Source organism: Cucurbita maxima, unplaced genomic scaffold, assembly GCF_002738345.1.
Source record: "Cucurbita maxima cultivar Rimu unplaced genomic scaffold, Cmax_1.0 Cma_Scf00050, whole genome shotgun sequence".
Taxonomy (NCBI): Eukaryota; Viridiplantae; Streptophyta; class Magnoliopsida; order Cucurbitales; family Cucurbitaceae; genus Cucurbita; species Cucurbita maxima.
This window is the reverse complement of record NW_019272066.1, coordinates 152,500-161,547: the sequence shown is the minus strand read 5'-3', so window position 1 is coordinate 161,547 and position 9,048 is coordinate 152,500. Positions and strand designations below refer to the sequence as shown.

General features: G+C 34.9%; 1 protein-coding gene across 1 annotated transcript; it reads left to right on the top strand.

Annotated features, from left to right (window-relative positions):
* The first annotated feature begins 4,481 nt into the window (after nt 1-4,481).
* On the top strand, nt 4,482-4,979 carry LOC111471317 (14 kDa proline-rich protein DC2.15-like). Its single transcript, XM_023117037.1, has one exon. It carries the CDS (start codon nt 4,539-4,541, stop codon nt 4,977-4,979), a length of 441 nt encoding a protein of 146 aa, XP_022972805.1. The 5' UTR covers nt 4,482-4,538.
* The last annotated feature ends 4,069 nt before the right edge of the window (nt 4,980-9,048 follow it).

Here is a 9,048-nt window from a genome sequence, read left to right as displayed (position 1 = left end):
TGTGGAAAAGTCTATGAAAATATTTCATAAACGATGTCGTGGACTTAAACGTTCATAATAAATTCATTAAAAACAATATTGTTATGAGAATATAGTAGAAAATAGCTAACGTGAATTTAAATGAAATTAAAAAAAAAAAGTGATGTCATGATCTAACCTAAGGACTATTAAAACAAACAGGAATCCAACTACCCTAGCTTCGATCTCATGGTCTTCACCAGATGCCATCATCTATACAAGAGTGTCTTACCTTTACCTAAAAAAGAAGAGTAACATGTGACTTAGTATTTTAAGAAATAATCCAAAAGTAACCCCACTGTGGAAGTAAAAAAAATTCAATCAAATGCAGGTGAGACCTATCATTTCATAAAACCATCATGACATGATTTTAAACTCAGTCCGGGCAGGGTTGAATGTGTAGTACTTTCATACACACGGTGTTAGGTTATAGAGTCTGCTCTCATACACACGGTGTTAGGTTATAGAGCTTGGTCAACTGTTATATTCGGGTAAAGCTATATATGGTAAAGCTATATATGGTAAAGCTATATATGGTAAAGCTATATATAGTAAAGCTATATATAGTAAAACTATATCAAGTAAAGCTATATTTGGTAAAGCTATATATGATAAAGCTATATATAGTAAAGCTATATCCTATATATGGTAAATAGCTATATATAGTAAATGGTTAAATCTGATAAAGCTATATATAGTAAACTTAACCATATATATATCTGGTCCGGTAGAGCTTTGAAAATGTACTCTCTGTATTCTCTGTAATTCTCTCTTATTGTACATACGTGAAGTCATCAATAAAAAAAAAATCCTTTTAGCCCGAGTTCTCCTTGCACTTTTCTCTATCCTATTTTTTGTGTTCATCTAGATTGAGCGTGTGCGTTGTTGTGCGACCCTAACAACTGGTATCAGAGCTAGGCAAAATTCACCACGATCTGTGAAGATGAAAAGTTCAAAGATTGGAATTGAGAAGTTTGATAGATCCGATTTCGGTTTCTGGAAGATGCAGATTGAAGATTATCTGTACCAGAAAGATCTTCATGAACCTCTATTAGGGGTGAAGCCGGATACCATGACCACGGAGCAGTGGAAGCTCAAGGATCGACAAGCCTTGGGGCTGATCCGGTTGACGCTATCCAAAAATGTGGCGTTTAACATTATCAAAGAGAAGACAACGTCAGATCTTTTGAATGCGCTGTCAAATATGTATGAAAAACCGTCGGCTATGAACAAGGTGTATTTAATGCGGTGATTGTTCAATCTACAAATGTTTGAAGGTGGATCTGTTGCTGATCATATAAATGAATTCAATATGATCATAAGTCAACTAAGTTCGGTGAAAATTAATTTTGAAGATGAAATTAAAGCGTTAATTTTGATGTCATTCTTACTCGAGTCATGGGATACTGTTGTTGCCACAATTAGCAGTTCTTGAGGATCTGATAAACTGAAGTTTGATGAAATTCATGGTGTAGTTCTCAGCGAAAGTATTCGCAAACGAATAATTGGAGATTCATCAGGCAATGCTCTCAGTGTTGATCGAAGGGGAAGAAGTAAATCAAAGAGCTCAAACAAACATGGGCGATCAAAATCAAAGAACCGGGGAAAATCTTCAAACAAACCCAACGTAACGTGTTGGAGCTGTAGGGGAAAAGAACACTTTCAGACAGATTGTACAAAACTGAAGAAGAAGCAGAATCATAAATCTGAAGATGATGATGATTCTACATATACAACAGAAGACACTGAGGACGTTTTAATCCTTAATGTGGACAGCCCAACTAAATCCTGGATTTTGGATTCAGGTGCATCGTTCCATTCGTCTCCAAGTAAGAAATTGTTTCGAAATTTCAAATCAGGAAATTTCGGGAAGGTGTATCTTGCCGACAACAAAACCTTGGAGATTGAAGGGAAGGGAGATGTCTCCATATCAAGAAATTTCGGAAAGGTGCATCTTGCCGACAACAAAACCTTGGAGATTGAAGGGAAGAGAGATGTCTCCATACAAACTCCAGCAGGAAATCAGTGGACATTACAAGATGTCAGATACATTTCTAGTCTCAAGAAGAACCTGATCTCTATTGGTCAGTTGAATAGCACAGGCTATACAGTAGAGTTTGGAAAGAGTTCATGGAAGATTGTGAAGGGTGCCATGGTTGTTACACGTGGCACAAAATTCGGAACCTTATACACTACAACAGAGTGTATAAACATGACTACTGTTGCTGAGAGTGCTTCCAATTCAAGTTTATGGCATAATAGACTTGGACATATGAGCGTCAAAGGAATGAAGATGCTGACTGCGGATATGGGTCTTTGTGAGAGCTGTGTTATGGGCAAACAGAAACGAGTTAGTTACACAAAGGCAGCCAGAGAACCAAAGAAAGTGCGGTTGGAAATGGTCCATACAGACGTCTGGAGACTATCTCCAGTTTCATCACTTGGTGAATCAAGGTACTACGTCACCTTCATCGATGACTTCAACAGGAAGGTATGGGTTTACTTTCGGAAACACAAGTCAGATGTGTTTACCACCTTCAAGAAGTGGAAAGCTGAAGTTGAAAATCAGACCGGCTTGAAGATCAAATGCCTAAGATCTGACAATGGAGGAGAGTACAACAAATCAGAGTTTATAACATTTTGTGCAGCTGAGAAAATTAGATTAATAAGAAAAATTCCCGGTAAGGCAAGACAAAATGGTATTGCAGAAAGGATGAATAAAACATTGAATGAGCGAGCAAGAAGCATGAGGATTCACTCTGGACTACCGAAGACATTCTGGGCTTATGTTGTGAACACAGCAGCATATTTGATTAATAGAGGGCCGTCAGTACCCTTGAAGTTCAAATTACCCGAACAAGTATGGACAGGAAAAGAACTCAAGTATTCTCACTTGAGAACTTTTGGTTGTACTGCGTATGTTCATGTTGATCTAGAGAAGAGAGATAAGCTTGATGCTAAGGCTGTGAAATGCTACTTGGGCTATGGCTCTGACATGTTCGGGTACAGGTTTTGGGATGAGAAAAATATGAAAATCCTAAGACACTGCGATGTGACCTTTGATGAAAATTTCATGTACAAAAACGGAGAGAAGATAAACTCTAAGACTACAAAGCAAGTGGGAGTTGAACTTGAGTGACAGGAAAATTCACGCAGTGATGTTACAACCGAAGCTCAAGAAACTCCTGATCCTATTGCTGAAGAACCAGACATGGAGCAAGTTGCACCTGAGCAAGTGTTGAGAAGATCATCCAGAACTATCAGAGCACCAGATAGATATTAAGCCTCATTAGATTATCTGTTGCTGACTGACGAAGGAGAACCAGAGTCCTTTGATGAGGCCCTACAAGTGGAAGATTCAATCAAGTGGGAGCAAGCCATGGATGATGAGATGAGCTCACTTGAAAAGAATAATAAGTCATCAATAAAAAAAAAAATCCTATTGTGCGACCCTAACACATGGCCCATGCAAGTGCACATAGAATCACCAGACATACTCATGTATATATTCCTTAGGCCTCATTCATCGGGTTAGTGCACACTCACGCTACAAGAAACCACATAGAGAAAGGATCCACGTAATATCAGGACAAACATAGATATCATAATGTACGCATTCGTATTAATCACAATGGGAAAGTATCCTGATGCAAATGACACACATAAATGCATGAGGTCCCCATAGCTTAAAACCATGACATAAGTTTATGATTCAAGTCTTAACTCCATTCATTCATGATATAACAAGTCTGTGAAACATGCATACATAATAATTGTCATATCTTCCCTAATTAACATAATTTACATAATTTGGTGTATGGAGTTTTATGCCTCATATCATCAATATAATTCTACAAAGCATGCATGTAATAACAATCTTAGTCTTAGTCATGTTTTAGAAGTTGTATTGCTATTTCATACTAACATCAATATATACCAAAACTCATTGTTAACATATATTTATCCGCTTTGACTCATTATATATGGCTGTCAATTTTACAATTTACTACGGAGGGGTTTCCAAACCCTTATAAAACAAATGTTTCGTTTTTCCTTCTAACTAATGTGGGATCTCATAATTATATTTAAAAAAAAAATCATATTATATTTTTAAAAATTATTTGTGCTAAAAATAATTTCTAGATTATCATCTATTACTGATTTGTCTTTAAGGGCTTCTATCAAATATTATTTTCCAACCATAACCCCAATAATTTCTTTTAAAAAGTATTTGATATCTTATAATCAAACATCACTTGGTCTATTTGATAGGTCATTTGACATTTTTATAATATTTCAGAAATAGACAAACAAATTTAAAACCCATTTCTCTCAAATCAATTCCTCAAAACTTAACCAAGTAAATGAAAAAGTTGGTGTTTCGTATCCACCAATTTATAAGGAATTTTTGTGTTAAAATCAACAAATTCCCAAACCCCATCTATAAAGATCCTAACCCTTCTTATAATTCTTCACAAGCCATCACACAAACCTACAAACCCTTCAATATCTCTCCACCAATGGCTTCCAAGCTCTCTTCACCCATTGCCCTCCTCCTCCTCATCCTCCTCTTCTTTACTATGGTCAGCTCCACCTATGTTCCTTGCCCACTGCCGCCACCCAAGCCCCACAAGCCCACCCCGTCAAGGCAGCCACCATTACTCCCCAAGTGCCCCATGGACACCCTCAAGCTCGGCGTCTGCGCCAACTTGCTGGACGGTCTAGTGCACGTAGTGATCGGCTCACCACCAAAATCCCCATGTTGCATCCTAATCCAAGGCCTTGTTGACCTAGAAGCTGCTGTGTGCCTTTGCACTGCAGTGAAGTCCAGAGCCTTGGGTCTCCAGATTGACCTCTCCGTTTCCCTCGGCTTGCTTTTGAACTATTGTGGAAACCAAATCCTTTCATTTCCCTTTCTGGTTTCTTCTTCAATTTTCCATTTGAATGTCGTATTTAAATAATCAATTTGGTCGTACATCGTGTTATGATGGGTTTGGAAATTTTCTCAGAATTCCACCATCTTTTTATAGTTTCATTACAATGCAATGTAACATAATGGTACGTAGTTTTTGCAAATAAACAACGTTGTTCGTCTGTTCTCTTTTGTCTTATTACAAATTTGACGATGCATATGTTTGAAACCTCAAATCTTGTTTCACCTATGTTACTTGCCTGAAATCATAATAAACCTTTAACTTCAAAAAAAGTAATATTAATAACACTCAAGTTTTAAATGACAACGTTGACAAAAAATGTAAGACCTCAATTTAATGAAAATATGGATGTCAGTATAACAGCTCAAGTACGCTGCTAGTAGATATTATCCGTTTTGACTCGTTGTGTATTGCCGTCATCCTTACGCTTTTAAAACATGTTTGTTAAGGAGAGGTTTTCACATTCCTATAAAGAATGCTTCGTTCTCCTCTCCAACTGACGTGAGATCTCACAATCCACCCCCTTGGGGGCCAGCATCTTTGTTGGCACACCGCTCGGTGTTTGGCTATGATACCATTTGTAATAGCCTATGCTCACCGCTAGCAGGGATTATCTACTTTGGCCCGTTACATATCGCCGTTAGTCTCACTGTTTTAAAATGGATTTGTGAGAGATGTTTCCACATTATTTTAAGAAATGTTTCGCTCTCTTTTTCAACCAACGTGAGATCTCATAGTCCATGGGAACTTTTGAAAATTTATAAGAATATTTAAACCGTCGGGTAAGAATTTACTATTTTAAACGAGGAAGAGGATTATTATTATTATTATGTGTTGATATGTTTATTTAATATAAGGTCAATTTTATACAATATGATTAAAAAGTGGATTTGGTTGACAATATTAGATATCGACATATTAATGAAAAAAGAATACAATGGTCCGTGTCAATACTCTCAGTCAGGGACAATGAAAAGCAAATGGTAGAGATAATTTCTACATTTTTTCTTTTTCTTTTCTTTATTTATTTATTTAATTATTTATAGATCCAACTTTAATTTTAATTTTGAAAAAGATGATGAATAATTAGTGGTTCACTAAGCTGGGCAATTAATTTTTTTTTCCTAATAAGTATTCATTACAACCTTTTCATAATTTTTGAATTGTTAACCATTAAAATTTATATTAATTACATCGTCATATGTGTTTTATCTCGAGTTAATAATATGTATTTTGATATATTTAAGATCGTAAAATAAGTTTTTTTATTAATTTAATTTATTATTATTTTTGTTTTATATATTTTTGTTCAAAATCATCTATTGACATTGACATTTCCATGAAATCGAGACTTCGATATTTTTTTTTTTTGTCAACATTAACATTTTAAACTTTAATGTTAAGTAACTAATTTTGATATCTAACTTAAGGGCTATAACTTGAATAGAAAATGCAACTATCTTAACTTGGTTCTCATAGCCTATATAGTGACACTACATGGTTGTCTTACCATCACCTGGAAAAAATAGCACTTTGTTTGATAATTTAAAAAATACTTAGTAAATAATCACACTGTTGCGGTCGGAAAATGCAGTCTTGATAGAGTTGAATGTGTAATATTTCTCTACACATGCACACATAGATCCACCTAGCAGGCTCGTAACGTATCCTCTAAGTCTACTTGTTGGGCTAGCTTACACTCACGTTGGCCGAAGCTATGGAGGGAAAGGAGCGTACATAATATCACGATGTACATGATATCGTAGTTTATGTAGTGTAATATATGGAAGTTCCTGCATCATACCACGTTAATATCACAACATAGTTCCATAACATGACATAATCTTATTATAGTATATCTTGTATCATTGCATAAACATAACATAACATAAAACACATCAAACAATCATGAAAAATTCGTCATTCTTTCATCATACAAGTCATTCTTTCATCATACAAGTCATTCAACCAAGCCAACATTAAAGCCATTTCGTAGGCGAAGTTATTAATGTATGAAAAATTAGAGTATCTTTTTTTAAGACCTACCTTGATCTACACAAATGTGAGGATTGTTGAACTATTCTTAGATATATTTATATTTTAAGTATCTCCTTCCTCGGGTAGAGTTGAAGCCTCAAGAAAAACAGCCCAATAAATAGTTTATACTCGCAATTGTGCTCCATACATTAAACCTATGATAATTAGCCAAACTATCAAGTTTGAATAGTTCATAACACTATGGGGTTCCGTAGTGTTCCGCTGACTTCCAGACGCGTTACAGATTAGCTTGATTAGAGGGTCCAGGCGAGCGCCCCATGGATTAAAAAAAAAAACAACAACATTTCCCCACTTCTTTCGGCTAGCTTCTCATCCCTTTCCACAATTATTTCTCCTCAACCCATCCTTAAGCCAGAAAGCAACCGTTATAATAATAGTCAGATTTACTTGAGAAAAAAAAAGGAGAGAATAGCCTTTGCCCAATTGTGATTCACCCTAAGATTTACATGAAGATAGATCTATAAGGTATATATTAAATCTTCATTTTCTTTTATCCTATTGTTTTTATAGAAATCACAACCAATTATAGTTAGATCTTAGAATTGGTACAATGGTTTAGCTTTGAGTTAGAAATTAAATATCAATCATTTATATGAATTCTAGCAAATCATGTCCGACTATAATATTAGATTAAATTTATATCAGTTGCCAAATGAATAGATTAAAATAGAATGGCCAAGAAAATCTGTGAACAATAAACACTAAGATAAAGGAAAGATTTGGAAACAGAGATCAACTAGAAATTAATTTGGAATACATGTGAACAGAATTAAAAGGCAATAGATAAAAAAGAGAAGATCAACAAATTAAAAACCACACACTAAATGTTGTTGGGTTTTATGTCCTAAAACTATAGTTTGTAAACAAAAACATTTGTGCTTTTCTTTAGCCAATGGCTAAGTTTATTTGCAATTATATATAGTTTAGGTTGCATGTAGAATCATTCAAGCTCGACATGATCAATCTTACTAGTGGAGTGATTCGAATCTCAAACAAGTGTTTGAGATATTTGATCAACAAGAATCATTCAAGCTAGGCATGATCGATCTTGCTTGTGGAGTGATTCGAATCTCAAACAATGTTCTTGTCTTGAGATATTCGATCAACAAGGTAATCTGAATCTTACTCCCCTTGTAGTGGTTCCTTATCTTATCAATAAATAAACTACACAGTCTTATGACCATAGAGATGGGAATGACTTTACCAATGTATACTGAAGAGTAAGTAGTTTCAAATGAAATAAAATGACCTAAGAAGCTTGATAGATGTCAATATCTTATAGTATGTTCTAGATATTAAAAGTGGTAGTGTCAGAAAGAAAATTTTATACCTTTGAAGTATGTAAAGATGAAATTAAAGTATTAGTAAGGGAAAAAAAAAATTGAATTAAGACCATAAAAGTTTGAAACGTGTATACTTAAATTGATTGATGAATGACATAAGTGCGTTTAATGGAAACTGAGCTTTGGAAGTACTGAGATGTAGAAAACTTTCCTGCCTTAATACGAGTTGAAAAATAATAATAATACAACTGCAATTATAGAAGTTGTGAGATGATTTAAAAGTATGAGGTCGCAGTTTGGATGAGGCATTACGATCATGGTCAAAATTTTAGAGGTATATGGAGAGGGACTACGGTATGAGATTGTCAAGATACATTAAATTTAAGAAACCATGATTTAAGATGAACTTGGGTGGGGGATACACGAGGATTAAAGTGGGACATTCTCTCTAAATCAACTAGAAGTTTTGTGGTAATCCTCCTAAGGGTACACGAATGCACTCAAGTACCTCAACATAAACAAATTGTTGTAGAAAATTACCGAATAATTTTTCCTAGCAATGTCAACTTGGTTAAAAGGTATTACCATAGTTAAAGTTTCAAGACTAACATTTTAAGTTTGATTTTCAAGTATCCCAAGTTTTATGGCGTCTGAGGATATCCACCATACTTATATAATACCATTTTTTATAAGAGAATTTTGTTAAGCCCATTCTTGATATTACAAGGCATTGGAAGGGTTGTGATGCCTTTCGG